The sequence below is a fragment of the Danio rerio genome, chromosome 6 (assembly GCF_052040795.2).
Source record: "Danio rerio strain M-AB ecotype USA chromosome 6, GRCz13ab, whole genome shotgun sequence".
NCBI classification, from domain to species: Eukaryota; Metazoa; Chordata; class Actinopteri; order Cypriniformes; family Danionidae; genus Danio; species Danio rerio.
The window spans coordinates 19954497-19970394 of record NC_141026.1 but is presented as its reverse complement, the minus strand read 5'-3'; the positions used below and the strand labels follow the sequence as shown (position 1 = coordinate 19970394).

Sequence of the window (15898 nt, the reverse complement as noted above, 5' to 3'; positions counted from 1 at the left end):
TATTTCTTCCTTAAGCTACTTTTTGTAATGTCCACTCGATGCTTATAGCATTTACCAAATTGTTTTGTGATTAATTTGCAAACAATTTAATTAAATCATCACTACATTATGTAATTAGATCAAACATTTGAATCAACTGACAGCCCTAAAAAACATTTCATTTATATAGGGAACAAAATCTTCATGGTTTCAAAACTTTTAAAAAAGCTCACCTTGCCTGGAGTTCCAGGTGTCTGTGAAGTGGGTGTAATTTTAAGGCCGGCAGAAAGGCTGGGTGGTCTCGCACTGCGATTGGTTTGTGGAGTTGCTGGTGCTGAGCTGGTATTGGTCGGTGGGGGAGGTGGAGGAGACAGGTTTGGAGAACAGCGAGGCTGAAGCTCAGCTTTTTGAGACAAGGCAGAGGCTGGAGTGTTGATCGATGGTTCAGACACACTCTTGGTGAACAAGTGGTCCTGCTCATTAGCAGCAGCTTTCTGGGGGACTGCACTGTAGTCTGAGGAAGAGGAGGAAAGACTCTCTGTGCTCAGAGCTAGAGAAGAAGCAGGAGAGGAAGTCTGAGATGAAGGAAAAGCTAAAGAATAGCAGGAAAAAGATAACAGAAAAAAATACACAAATACAGAAAACACACATGTGAGATGATGGGTTAAAGGGAAAAATGGAAATGATGTCATCATTTACTTACCTTTCACTTGCTCCAAACCCGTTTGACTTATTTTTAATCCAAATTGGAAACCTGTAACCACTGACTATAATAATTGTTTTTCCTATTATAGAAGTCAATGGATACAGGTTTTCAGCTTTCCTTAAAATATCTTATTTAGTATAAAGAATTCATAAAGGTTTGGAACCACTTGAGTTTGAGTAAATTTTCATTTGTGGTTGAACTAATTAGAAACAATTTTGTAACACTCAAGAATTAGGCCTCATTCATTAAAGCTAAAGAAATAGTTCACCCAAATTCACTATTTTCTCACTCTTTAGGAGGTTTCAAACCATCATGAGTTTCTTTATTTACCAAACAAGATATTTTGAAGAAAGCTGAAAACCTGAAACCATAGACTTCCATAGTAGGACAAACAAATGGAAGTAAAAAATAAAGTACTGTGAAAGTTAATGGTTACAGGTTTCTATCTTTCTTCAGAATACCTTCAAACTCAAACAGGTTTAGAAAAAGTGAAAAGTGATTTAATGATGGCAATTTTTTCAGTTTTGGGTGAACTATTCCTTCATTTCGTAATTAATTCATTGTTCGTTCAGGGTAGTTCAGAGCAAGTGTTAACAGACACATGGTGATCCAAAAATGTATTAGAAATTGCTGAAGACCATTGAGATTACTAAATTATATAGATGTATTGTTCATGGTTTATTTATATATAGTAGTAAAGGTAACTAATGTTAAATTAAACCTCATTTATAGTGTTACCGGTATGTTAAAATAACCTCCAATAAACTCCAGATTAAAAGCCATGTAAAAACGTTTTAAAGGTATATAAAGTATATTTTTTATCAGGTGTGATTACTGTAACCCAGTGGTTCCCAACTTTTTTATCACAGTGGACCAGTCAATGCTTTACAATTTTACCGACCCGAGGGGTGGGTATATGTAGATATGTAGATGCTAGGCACCCATCGACCGTTTTCTCAGAGGATGACAAGCTGATTAAGCAATGCTCCCAGCATTCTGAAGATGTTTTCAAGTGCGTTGCGCCATAATTTTTTGCCGCCATCATTTGCAATCTCCAGCAGTTGATCTTCTTGCTGATTCTCCTTATTTATTGGCAAAATGGTTGCATGATCCTTACCCTTGGCAGTTCACAGGTCCTTCGCTAGGCCTTTTCCCCCTTCGCAAAGAAACTTTCCAAACACATCTGTCTGTTTCTTAGTCCTTTTGCTAGCTTGTGGGCTAAATTTTGGCGTTCATGTGACCGAGAAATAACCGAGAGAATACGATTATATATCTTTTAAAATAAAAGATTTTTAAAAAGATTATTCAGACTCTAAATAAAACTGAATTAACTCATGATTTCTTGTGCGGCCCGGTACCAATTGATCCACAGATCGGTACCGGTTGTGGACCACTGCTGTAAACTATACACTTTTTTTATATATATCAAGGTTATTTATTTAAATATATAAATAAATACAGTTTTGTAAAGTTTTAACAAAAAACATTTAAAAAAGCACGGTTGAATTCAAGAAGCTTTGTCTTAATTATTGCTGAAATAATAGAGAAAATTAAAGCTTAATCTTCAACTATTAAGCTGGTTAACAGGCTACACTTGACAGAACAGTTTGAGAACCATCAAACAGTTTGAGAACCACTGATGAGACCTATGATAAGTGCAGAACACATTCCATCATCTGTGGCCCTTCAGTTGTATTAGAGCAGGTATACACTGGTCTGCAAATCTGTAGCCAGCAGCCAACTAGTAGGCACTGACTAGTGTCAAAACTAAAACTAAGCTAGTCGAAGTGTCATCAGTGTATGTCAGAGAGTTTAGTTAAAATGAACGACTTCAAACATTGCAGCAACTAACCTGATGTAGAAGAATTAGGAGCTTTGGGTGCTGGACGCTTCTTTCTTCGGATACTTATGGGACTTTCAGATCGGGCAGGACTTTGTTTTCCTGCATCCCCACCTGGGACCTCAGTAGAGTGAGTGATCCCATACCAAGGATGACTAGCCACTACAGGACCAGGGACATCTTCAGGGCCCAATTCTGACTCCTCTTCTTCCTCCTCATTTTCAAATGGATTTGGTGGAGTGGATGGTCTTGATGTCTCCTCTTTTCGAGAAGGAGATGCACCAGTACTGGGAGGTACAGCTGTGCCTGTGGGTGGGCGAGGTGCTGGTTTCCTCTTAGTTTCTGACTGGACGAGAGCCAACCAGGGCGGGTCCTTTGGTTTAGGAGTGTCACCAGCTTTGCTAAAGCCGGGGAAGGAATGAATTTAAATTACTGAGTGTAGGTTACAAAGAGTTTGTTAGAGATGGGCTGCCACTACCACTTAAAAATATACATATATATATATTTTTTTACATTGTTGAAAAAAGTATTTTATGCTCACCAAGGCTGCATTTTTTTTTAGAAAAAAATACTGGAATATTGTATGTAGAATATTATTATTACAATTTAAAATACTTGTTCTCTTTTGTTATTGTATTTTAAAATGTAGTGCAACTGTAAAGTATTCATAGCACTTGACTTTTCCCACATTTTTAATGTTACAGCCTTATTCCTAAATTGATTAAATTCATTTATTTCCTTAAAATTCCACACACAATACCCCATAATGACAATGTGAAAAAGATTTTTTAAATTGTTGCAGATATATATATATATATATATATATATATATATATATATATATATATATATATATATATATATATAAACATAAACATGTGTTTTCAAAATCACATGTACAGAAGTATTCACAGCCTTTGCTCTGTACTTTGTTGATGCACCTTTTGCAACAATTACAGCCTCAAGTCTTTTTGAATATGATGCCACAAGCTTGACACACCTGTCTTTGAGAATTTTTGACCACTCCTCTTTGCAGTACTCTAAAGCTCTAACAGGTTGGATGGGAAGCGACAGTGTACAGCCATTTTCAGAGATCTCTAAAGATGTTTAATAGGATTTAGGTCTGGGCTCTGGCTGGGCCAATCAAGGACATTCACAGTGTTGTTGAGAAGCCACACCATTGATATTTTGGCAGTGTGCTTTGCGTCATTGTCCTGCTGGAAGATGAACCCTTACCCCAGTCTGAGGTCAAGAGCACTCTGAAGCAGTCATTCATTCAGGATGTCTCTGTACATTGCTGCATTCATCTTGCCATCTATCCTGACTGGTCTTCCAGTTCCTGCTGCTGAAAAACATCCCCACAGCATGATGCTGCCACCACCATGCTTCACTGTAGGGAAGGTATTAGCCTGGTTTTCTCCAAACGTAATGCTTGGCATTCATTCCAAAGAGTTAAAATTTAGTCTCATCAGACCAGAAAATTTTGTTTCTTGTGGTTTGAGAGTCCTTCAGATGCCGTTTGGTAAATTCCAGGCAGGGAGTGGCTTCTGTCTGTTCACTTTACCATAATGGCCTGATTGGTTGGATTGCTGCACAGATGGTTATCCTTCTGTAAGGTTCTCCTCTCTCCACTGAAGAACGCTGGAGCTCGCTGGAGTGACCATCGTGTTATAGATCACCTTCTTGACTAAGGCCCTTCTCCCCCGATTACTCAGCTTAGATGGTCGGCCAGCTCTAGGAAGAGTCCTGGTGGTTCCAAACATCTTCCACTCTCAGATGATGGAGGCCACTGTGCTCATTGGAACTTTCAGTGTAGCAGAAATTTTTCTGTAACCTTCCCCAGCCTTGTGCCTCAAGACAATCCAGTCTTGGAGGTCTACAGACAATTCCTTTGGCTTCATGCTTGGTTTGTGCTTAGACATGCACTGTCAACTCTGGGACCTTATATAGACAGGTGTATGCCTTTTCAAATCATGTCCAATCAACTCAATTTACTGCAGGTAAACTTCAATTTAGCTCAATTATGAAAAATCTCAAGAATGATCAGTAGAAACAGAATGTACCTGAGCTCAATTTGACGTACATGTGTTTTTTCAGGCTTTTTATTTTTAGTTAATTTGCAACAGTTTAAAAAAATCCTTTTTTCACAATGTCATTATGGAGTATTGTGTGAATACTTACGAATAATGCACTGTAAAAAATTCGGCCATAGCAAAGCTGATTTTTTAAAAAGCCTGCAGTGCCATATGATCCTTCAGAGATTATTTCACAAATCATATTTCAAAAACAACAATAATTATTTTTCATCCAGGACTAAATAAAGGATGTTTACCCAAAAATAAAAATTCTGTTAATAATTATCCTCATGTCGTTTCAACCCCAATGACCTTTGTTCATCCTTGAAACACAAATTAAGATATTATAGATGAAATCTGAGAGCTTTCTAGTCCTCTATAGACAGTCAAGGTCCTAACATATTGAAAGTCCAATAAAGGAAGCGAAAACAAAAGCTTCAAAACAGTCAAAACATTCCATATGACTTCTGTTATTCAACTATGACCATATGAAGCTCCAAGAACACTTTTGTGTGGCAAAAACAACAACCACAGCAAAACAATTTTGTCCAGTATCAGATCAGAGTGTGCATCTTCTACACGCAATACAATTCTTGCATGTTGTGCTGTTGACTCTAAGGGAAATACATTTTGCTGCCCTTATATCTCAACACACACCCTTATGGCCTGACGCGGCAAAGTGTCATATTTACAGTTTTTTTTGGCCACACAATAGGCTTGGGCGGTAATACGGTAATATGGTATACCGCGGGACTTAAAAATAGCAATGGTGTCTGTTTCAATACCGTTATACCGCCATGAAAAAAAACAATGCACTTAAATAGATATTAAATATTATTTATTTAATGCCTACAAATGTGTATGTGTGATTGTCATCACGGGATAGTGTGGAGGAGAGAGAGAGAGAGAGAGAGAGAGAGAGAGAGAGAGAGAGGGAGAGGGTGACCTGCAGTTTGGCAGTATTTTGACCGAACGAGAAGGGAGACGTGGTAAATACGAACTTGAGGTCTGCATTCCTGCTGCAGTACAACGGGAGCCGACCAGATTTCTTGCGGTGCAGGAATGAATTTCCAAATAAAGCATGGTAGCAGTCGCTAACTCTGGTCTAATTTGAAAGAGAGCAGGTGCGCGGTCTAACAATATCGCTCCCAAGTGAGCAAGCACACGCGCATCCGCATGGTTGCTGTTTGTTTCTGTGTGTTGTGTGTGTGCGTGCGTGCGTGTGAATGAGAGAGAGCATCCTGCGCAGATCTCTAATATGAACAAGACAAACAGGTGACCACGAACATAAGGTCACATATACAGTTTTGAGTTTCTGAATGGTTTAGGCACAATCCAACAATTTATTGACGCTGTCTGAGCCTTACGTCATAATTTTTCTTATTATGCATGCACAGTAATACCAGATACCAGGGTCAAACAGGGAGGCGGTTTGACGGTGTCAAAATTTGGATACCGCCCAAGCCTACCACACAAGTGTTTTTTGAGCTGCGTATGATAACAGTTGATCATGTGTTGGTTATGTTTATTGGTCTTTTGCTGGACTTTGAATGTCTCTGGACTATTGCTGTCTATGGAGGATGAGGGAGCTCTCAATTTTAATCTAAAATATCTTAATTTGTTTTCAAAACTACAATCTCAAAGGATTGAAACAGCATGTAAAGGGTAATGAACAAGAGAAATTTCTTATTGTTGAACTTTTTGAACTCTCCATTTAAAAAAAACCGCCAAAAACATCTCAATGCTGATATTGTTAAGAACCGTTATTGATAATTAAGTATTAGTAAAAACAGAGCACCAAATTAGCATTTTTGAACCAGTGATAAAAAATCATGTGGCAACAGATGCCATCACAGACATAAAATTATATTATAATTAAATTCAAATATATAAAAGCATTGTTTAATTGCAGTAAATTTTGATAAATAAACTCAGTTTTGGTGAGCATAAGAGACATGTTCCAAAAACAGAAACATAAAAATTTTCGTTACAAATGTTTGACCATCTGCATAACAAACAAAAACATTAAAAAAAACATAAAAACAATGTACATAAAAAAATGTCATCAAGTTTCTTACCGAGCAGGAGAGTGCATTCTTTCTTTTGGCACAGGAACTTGAGGAGTTTGAGTTTGATCAGGATCTCCTAGAGCCACAATTAAAAATTGAAAAATATTAACAACATGTAAAAACTTGCAAGATTTTGATCAGCTTAATAGCAAACATTATTATGGACACAGACAGACCAGTGTCACTGCTCACCATTTACAGTAATGCTTTCAGAGATTCTGGATCTGCGTAGCCTTGGGACAGGGCGAGGAGCAGGACTGGGCTCCAAAACCCGTCTAGGGGCTGGTACCGGTCGACTCTCTGCTGCAGTACTCTTTACCGAGGTTGATGGGGTATCGCCATTGGCCACATCAGTAGCTGACTTCTGGTCCTCTTGCTGAATATCCCGATCCTCCTCTTCAGATTCATCAAAAGGATTTGCTCCTTCCTCCGTCTCCACCTTTGATTTGCTATCTGTCTGCTTTCTTAACCTTTCTTCTAGTTCACTTGTTTTCTCTTCGTCTCTCTGTGGAGAGATCTCAGAATCATTTCCACAGAGTGGATCTTCTGCGCTTGTGGTTAATTTGGCTAGTCGATTACTCATATCTGAATGTCCATTCTGATTGGTGGAGGCCGATCTGGTGAAGTGGTGTGTGCAAACCAATGCTCCAGGATCCTCTGTGAACTTGTAAGAGCCTGGCAGTAAAGTTCTGCTGCATTCCCTACATCTGAAAACAGTAATTAGAGCACAGGCAATAATGATGGTTATTTTCTAAAGCTTAAAATAAGCTTTAAATAATAATGAGTGATACAGCTGCATGCTGCAATTAAGGGGCCGAACACTACAGAAGCAAAGTGATGAGCAAGCATGGCAGTGAGACCAAAAAATCTAAAATGAAAACAGATATTTGGTAGGTGATTTTAAGCAAAATGGATGAAAATTAATAAATAAAATTACTTTGTTTGATGTGGCATAATTGCTTTAAAAATGTGCTTTAAAAATGTGCCAAAAAATGCAAAGGAACTTTATATGCAAAACTGGAATATCACATAAAAGACGTGCAAATAAAGCAGCATTTCCATCCAACGAGTCAAAGAGAACAAAATCGTCACTTCCTGATTAACTGGCACCAAACATCAATGGCAAAAACAGAATTTGCTGCAGTAGGAGAAGCTGCGTGAAACTTTTCTATATTTAATAAATTACTTGCACCTCAGAAAACTACGCTGACACGCAATAAACGTGTGGTGGCGTTTGAAGGCGTGAGACGTGGAGCACAGACGCTCTTGGCAGTTCTGGAGGTCATTAATAATATAATAACACTAATACTGAAATGGTTAAGGTGTCAGACGTTTTACAGTGATCTCAGCCTGCTGGTTTATTCATTCACACACTTTTTTTTAATCATTTTCAAAATTGATGTGCACCTTGGCGTTTCTATCAAACAATTTTTTATATTCAAAATGCACACTAAAATAGGTGGATGGAAACATAGCTAATGACAAGCAAAATTTGTTGTCAAAACTTTGCAGATATTGTGTCTCAAATAGAGTTTGGCATCATTCCATCAATTTAGTTGATGTAATAAATGAAAATGGTTTTTGATCTGAAATAAAATCATTAAAAAAATAAAAACGTTATAGGAGGGTTTTGATACATTTTCAACCAATTTAAAAACGAAGGACAGGCGTTTTGGCCAATTACAGCATAATTGGTTTCCATGTTTTCAGCATTGCACAAGGAATCAATCAAATCCGATCATTTAACTCTCTGTCAATGGAATTTTTTTCAGAAAATTATAATTTATGCAAATTTAATCAAAACTGCTTTTTGAAAAGTTACAAAAATGAGAAAATTGTGTTACATTTAAATTTGTATGCAGCTCCAAAATAAAAAAGGGTCTCATTCATAAAACTTTGTGCAAAACATTCCTCAAAGTGAGCATGTGCCAGAATGAATTTGAATGTATTTATTAACGATTCAGGTTCATATGATGATCTAAAGTGGTTCAATTAAGTCAGTATTAAAGGTAAACATGTTAACTTAGAGTTTACGTTAAAATTGCGCACCTTCTTGTCATGTTTGTTTTTAATAGATCAAACTCCCGTTTTGTGCATTTTTTGCCATTGTTGTGGTTTTTTCTTTCTTCAATGATCAGCAAAGTCTGATGGTTTTGATTTCAGAAGAGTTCTTTATTGTCGACAACAAAGGAGAATTTTCAGGCAGAGATGCTACTGGTGGTCTTCTGAAAAATCTCCTTTGTTGTCGACAAAAAAGAACTCTTCTGAAATCAAAACCGGCTCCCCAGGTGGGACTTGAACCCACACCATAACATTTAGAAGTAATAAGCAAATTATTTAAATCTCCAGACCATTAGGTGGCACTTTACTGAAACTGAAATTGAACTGGTAACCTCTAGTTGCGGTGGTTATAACATAAGATACAGATTATTAAAAAAAAGGACATTTGCTATTAATACAGATATTATGCTATGGAAGTCAACTGCTTACCTGAAGCAGTTCCGGTGGTAAAGTTTGCCATCAACAAGGATTCTCTGAACCAGATGAACATGTTTTCCACAGACTGAACAGGTGCTGCTCAAAGTACTGCGTTTTGGTTGGATATCTGCACCCGACTACGTAGCACCAAGAACCGGTATGACAGGAAAAAGTGGGAGAAAGAATGTTAAGATTCACTTATGTCTGTTTTGGAATATATTGCCAATTTGTTTTACTCTGTTAAAGGTGTCATATGACAGTTTCATGTTTGCCTTAATCTTTGCGGTGTTAAAAGCTGTTTATGCAAAAAAAAATAAAAGAAAAAGACTCAAAAACTGAAACCAATTAAAAAAATTTTTTTAAAAGCTAAGACTCGTCTACCTTGATAAAACACCTCATTCAAACATGCCCCATAGCCATAAATCTGCATCAGTATGTGAGAACAAACAGCACACCAAACAAATGTATTTTCAAAGAAAAGTGGCATAACTTGCTGTAGTTTTGTTGGCATCCCTCACAAAGTCATGGAGATGCTGTGCATTACGTTGTAAAAGCCAAACTCCTTGATTTATATTTTGCTCAAGCCATGCTGGCAAAATTGACACTAGGGCTGTGCAATTAATCGAAACCGAATCACAATCACAATTTGAAACATTACGATTAGCTTATCGCAAGAGGCTGCGATATGAAATGTTTATTATTTAACTTCACCCAAAGCCAATGCGTGACTACTGTCTGTGTGTGACAGTTCTACTAGCCAACTGAGTGAGCACACTTTAGTTTTGCCCAATCAGAATTGGCGGAACATGTAAAACATCCACCATAAAAAAAACAAACAAACAGGAAAGCACGAACGAGATGGATGATGGAATTTGTCGCATCAGAAGCAATTAACAACAAAGTAAAACAGCATGTCAATAATATGGGAATATCTTTGTTTCAAAGTTACAGAAACCAAACAAAATCAGGTAATTTGTAAGAGCTGTCGCAGACTTTTTGCCACAGCATGAGGAAATAAAACAACCAGCACTTAAAAAAGCACCACAGGCCGCTATATGAGGAGCGTCTTGCTATAGTCAACTAAAAGTATTGCAAGTGACACTCAATCTAGTAGCAAGCAATGGACAATTTGTTGTACAAAGAGTTGTTTGCTCATATAAGCTGATATCTTTTTAGTTCCAATCACTGCATTTTAGCAGTAAGAAGCTACAATACAGATTATTGAGCTGAAGCTTGACTACAAAATTAAATCCCAAATCAAAATCGCAATATCTGTCAAAAAAATAGATATTTTCCCCAAATCACACAGCCCTAGTTGATAGCTTGATCATCAGCATTTTCTAGATAAGATAGCAAATTTCTGTCACACGCTTGAGGTATTCAGACAATCGAAATGGGGTATGTGGAAAAAGAATGTGTTTTTTTTTTACTTTAAACCATGCAAACACATTGCATTTCACCAAATAAACCAAATATTGTTCTTTAACAAAGTCATATGGCCTCTTCAATACTGTGCAATGTTTAAATAACTATGTATACATCACTATCTTTTTAGCATTAGTAAAAACTTAAGAGATTTCACAAATTACAAATATTTATCAATCACTCCATAATTATAAAACACTTTAAAAACACCCAAAGAGAACCAAGGTGCTTTACATAACACTAAAACTCAAACACACACATAATTAAAGTTGTTTAAAAAAAACTGTAAATCAATTCAAATAAACAAGCAAAATGTCGTCATGTGTCAAAGTCTAAGGAGAAAAGATGGGTATTAAGATATAGGGATTTAAATACCAAGAACAAATAAGCAAATCCAATAACGAGACAACACATTAGGAGCTGCTACAAGGCTTATACTTAGATTTAAGCACATTCATGAGCAACTGTCCAGCTGATTTGAGAGAACGAGTTGATATGTACAAGTGCCTTTCAGCAATGTACAGTAAGTTGGAGCAAGATCATTAAGGAATTTCAAAACACGGATTTTTGAAATGGATTCTAAAATGTACTGACAGCAAGTGAGGTGAGGATGGGGCAATAGGGGAACATGCTCATATTTATGTGTTCCAGTTAAAAGACTGCAGCATTTTGCAACAACTACAGATCAGCAACGGAAGATTCCAAATACAGTAAACTACAGTATTCAAGATTGCATTGGAAAAAATGGCTTTATTTTGGCCAGCTGCCTCAGTTGGGGAAAAACTTGTCTGCACTGATCTGACTACAGAGCTTAGGCTCAGAGTCCATTTTTTACTTCTAGGGTATTTATCTTTTGCTTGATGTGTTGAGTCAAAGCAGCCAAATCAACCATCCAAAGACCATAATTTCTCCGGTAAAAGTTAAAAAGTGAAGAGCCATCCAGGCTTTTATATCATCGGGACAGTCAAGTAGCTGTATGACGGTATCAACCTTTCTATATAAATCTTGCTATCATACAAATAACAATGAAATGACAAGTCATGCTTCCAGATTATTGAACCAATGGGGAGCAAATAAAGAGAGAAAATGAGAGGACCTAAGACTGAGCCCTGCAATACCCCACAAACGATTATGGAAAATAAAGACACAAAGTCCTCACAAAAAAAAGTCATATTTAAAAATCAAAGAACAATAAAAAGTCAGTTTAAAAAAAAAAAAAAAAAAAAAACACAATACAGTCTTCCTTACTTCATTATGAGCATCACGGTCCTCTGGAGAAGCCAAGGGCCTCTTTATAGCTGATCTGATATAGCCAGAACTGCTAGGGCTCTTTATGCATTTGGAGACAGCTAAATGAAAGATAAAAACAGGTTATCAGTATCATGGTGGAATGTTTATGTACATTTTGCCTTCTTTTCTTTAAACATACATGTTTATAATTGAATGTGCCTGCTATTTGATCTTCAGTTTCATCTGTGTTAAAGATGAATGTACAATTGTCCTATTACATTGAGGCAAAAGAGACAGAAAATGTAAAAAAAAATTATGCCAAGTGTGTCTTACACCTTGCATGCAATAACAATTGAGAACAATGTGCATGCACCACCAAGTAGTGGAATTTTTGCTATTAAAGTGACTGCCAGAAGAATGACAAAAGAGCTTTACAATGACTGTTTTTTTCTATATCTGTATCATTTTAGTATAAACAAGGAAAAAAAAGAAAACGTGGAAGCAAAAATTTAGTTGTCGGATAACAATTACAGCAGACCAAAGGTGTCAAAGTATATTTCTGGAGGGCCGTAGCTCTGCACAGTTTTGCTCCAACCCTTATCAAACAGCTGATGCAACTAATTAAGGTGTTCAAGATTCTTCAGAACACCTTACCTCTTTGAATCAGCTGTGTTTGATTAGGTTTGGAGCAAAACTGTTCAGAACTGCGGCCCTCCAGAAATAGACTTTGACATCTACACAGTAGACTGAGCCTAATTGTACGAATTGAAGAACTGTACAAATTGAGATGTACTGACAGTAATAGGTGAGATTCTGTCAATCACACACACACACAAAAGCTATACTACCAGGGCAGTACAAATGTAATTAAAAAATGCACTAGTTCATACACTTTGACTACAAAAAATAAAGATTAATCTGTTCTGTTTAACAATACATAATAGATGATGAACAAACAGCAAAGCTGGTTTGTTTACTTGCACCACCCAATGGCTGGCACGGTCTAAACCAGTTCCAATTACACCACGCTAAACAAATTCTACACAATCAAAAATATCCATGAACATAAAAAACTGTAACTGAGTTTGAGCCATGGTGCCAATTATATCTTTACTATTCAATACAATCAGATTGTCCAACAAACACTGTGAGTGGAGAATACTTCATTTTACCAACTGAAATCATACATCTACACATTTAATCTCAATGTTTGTTAAAAATTGTCCAAATTTTTAATGATCTAAATATATAAGGCTTTTAGTTTTTAATTGCCTAAGTGGCTTCAATCTCTTTGTTGTGCCTCTCCATCTTAAGGTCTTCCTTTTACTTTTTGTTGTTTTAAGAGACTGCTTAAATGAAACAATGTGCAATACCTCAATAACACTTGCAGTGCCATCACTCTGTAACATTTGTTGCAAAAAGCACTGAATACTTTAAAATTAATACTTTTGTAATGTACCAGGAATATGTTTTATTTGTAAGCAAAATCTACAAGCCTACAGAAGTCAGAAAGCAATAGGCTTACTTGTGGCTCCAATAAAGGCCTTAAAATGACACATGTCCACCAAAGCTTTATTATGCAGCTGAAAAAGACAGCTCACTTCCAAAAATGCTCAGCTGTGAGTGCTTTTCAAACTGTCCACACATTTAAAAAACGCTCAACATTTGGTCACGCTGCTGTGTTCAAAAAAGCAAATCACTTTCATAGACAACAACTAAAAAATACAATTCAGTGGACATGTGCCCTGAGGGCATTTTTATTTTCTGCATAGTAATGCACAAAGCACTTGGACATTAACTTCTCTGTTGGAGCGCATATGCAAGTGTGTGTAAATAAAATATTGACAAATTAAGTTGTTGCCATTTTCAGTACTCACTATGAGATTTGTTGGTGAAGAAGTTATAATACTGAGACACATAGGTAATGATGCTCAATCTGTCAGGCACACTCATAGACACCATATCTTCTGCATCCAGCAGGGCTGGAATCCCCAGCTCTCTCTCTGCAACCTCGAATGCCTTTGAAAGAAAAACAGAGGGGTCACATAAAAGCACAGCATAATCAGCATATATATATATATATATTGCTGCTTATATTTTTGGCTGATTATGCTGTGCTTTTATGTGCTTTTATATATAAACACACACACACAAACATTATTATAGGCTTCATAGTAACATTAGACTTGCAAATAAAAAAGCCAGTCCTAAACATTTGTTTCAGCAGTACTTGGAATATCTGCAGCCTAATGATGTTGTCCATTAAGATAGAAAGCATTTTAGAATAGCAGATCACTGCTTGAAGAGATCAACATCAAGAACATAATGCCATATATATCTTCAATAATAACAGTCAGGTGATTAGGGGCGGATTGGCTATCTGGCAGACCGGGTAGTTTCCCGCTGGGCTGTCGTACTTTTTGGCTAAGCTGATCATTTTCTTATGACCCGATCGGCCCATAAAACTTAGCAGGCTATCTTTTTTCTGCCTAATTAATTGACCATGTTGATTAGTGACAGAAGCAGCACGCAGACATTTTCCTTTCACATGGGCTGCGTCTGCAGCACGCAGCGGATAAGCGGCTGTTGCACATCATTCTATCTCTGTCTATTCTGTCTAGTTATCTATCTATATAAATACACTTTTTATTTTTATTTTTTTTATCTGCACCAAGTCCAGCACCAACTTCCTCCCATGCTGTTTCCTTAATCTACAAGTCTTTATTTTACAAATTACATAGATCCAAAAGAAATGTTTGCTTCTCACGCTCTATGAGGAGTGTCATTCATGTCTATTCAGGTGCACTATGTCAGAAGACAATCACTTGTGATATCATGTAATTTTGTTTTTGATTGTCAGCATGTAGACTTATAGTTATACTAATATTTATACAATATAGTTATAATGATATTTATACATGATCAAACTAGTGTGCAACTTTTTTTTTTTTTGGTTTTGTAGTTTGGCCTCAAATTAATATTTGTTGCAGTTTTTAATTGTTCATTCAATTGCATTTTTTTAAGTTAATTTGATTGCATTTGACAGCAATCTTCATTTCAGTCAGTAAAAACATCACCATGATCTGAAAAATTTCTTACAGTTAAGTTTTGCAACTCAACTGAAGCATGTTTCACTTATAAATCCCATTACGATTTCCTGTTATAAATAAACTTACGTTTTTAAGCCTTTGGTTTACCCGCGTTGCAGTCGTTCAAGTTTAGTTCAGTCACAGCAGGCTGTCATGTACTGTTTGTGTTTGGTTCACTGAATCATGCATACGCAGTATTATCGGTTCACAGCTTCTCAAATGTGATCTCAGTGCACTGTTCTAATAACTGAATAACAGAATATAATGGTTTATTTCGAGTCAGAGGGGGTATTAGGCATGTAAGTAGTAAGTAGTTTGTAGCTAAGTGTGCCTACTGGAGACGCGAATCCTTTCAACTGATTCAGTTCGATTTGGTTGAACTAGTTCAACCGGTTTACTTAGATCTGGTTAAAAGAACGATTCGTTCATGATTGTGATTACTAATACAGAAATAAAACCGATTATTGGGCACAAATGTGTTAAAAATAATAATTTTGAGCTGATTGCTGTAACCGTGCTGCTGTCATGTCCACTCGTTGTTTTTGTCACGGGAGCAACAGCAAGGATGACTGGAAGAGTACTTGCTTAATATGGCCAATGGCAGCAGGATTACAGACTCTGAGGTGCCGTACAGTCAAACACCAAAAACAAAGGACGAAAGAAAATGAAGGACGTTTTTGCTATAACTTTAGTTAAAGTAAGTTTTTTATGAACACAATAGGGTTTTCAGTTAGTTTTAGTTAAAAAAAAATCTATTTTTATTTCAGTTAATAAAAATGTTTTAAATTTTAGTTTTCGTTTTGTCGTTCGTTTTCGTTAATTAATATAACCTTGAATACACAACATATTAAAGAGAATCAGAAAGCCACCTGTACAAAAACCTAAATTCCATAATATAATAATTGCACTATTGCACATTCAGCCACAATTGACTAAAAGGATTATTTAAACTCTGTTGTACACGGATGAACATTACTCAATCATATGACTGACACGTGCATTTAGGT

At 36.5% G+C, this 15898-nt stretch overlaps 1 protein-coding gene and 1 long non-coding RNA gene across 3 annotated transcripts in view; both read right to left on the bottom strand.

Annotated features, from left to right (window-relative positions):
- The window catches only part of LOC147843476 (uncharacterized), a 756120-nt gene that overhangs the window by 230307 nt on the left and 509915 nt on the right, over nucleotides 1–15898 (bottom strand). The window lies entirely within an intron of this gene.
- Nucleotides 1–15898, bottom strand: part of micall1a (MICAL-like 1a) — a 31285-nt gene that overhangs the window by 12227 nt on the left and 3160 nt on the right. The window contains exons 3-9 of one of the 2 annotated variants that reach the window (XM_087256981.1): nucleotides 13680–13821; nucleotides 11821–11921; nucleotides 9160–9284; nucleotides 6862–7376; nucleotides 6679–6745; nucleotides 2538–2926; nucleotides 213–571 (exon numbers count right to left, since the gene is read on the bottom strand). In XM_087256981.1, the coding sequence (XP_087113107.1) occupies nucleotides 213–571; nucleotides 2538–2926; nucleotides 6679–6745; nucleotides 6862–7376; nucleotides 9160–9284; nucleotides 11821–11921; nucleotides 13680–13821 (1698 nt within the window). The remainder of the gene's footprint in view (nucleotides 1–212; nucleotides 572–2537; nucleotides 2927–6678; nucleotides 6746–6861; nucleotides 7377–9159; nucleotides 9285–11820; nucleotides 11922–13679; nucleotides 13822–15898) is intronic. The other variant, XM_087256982.1, reaches the window with a different exon arrangement.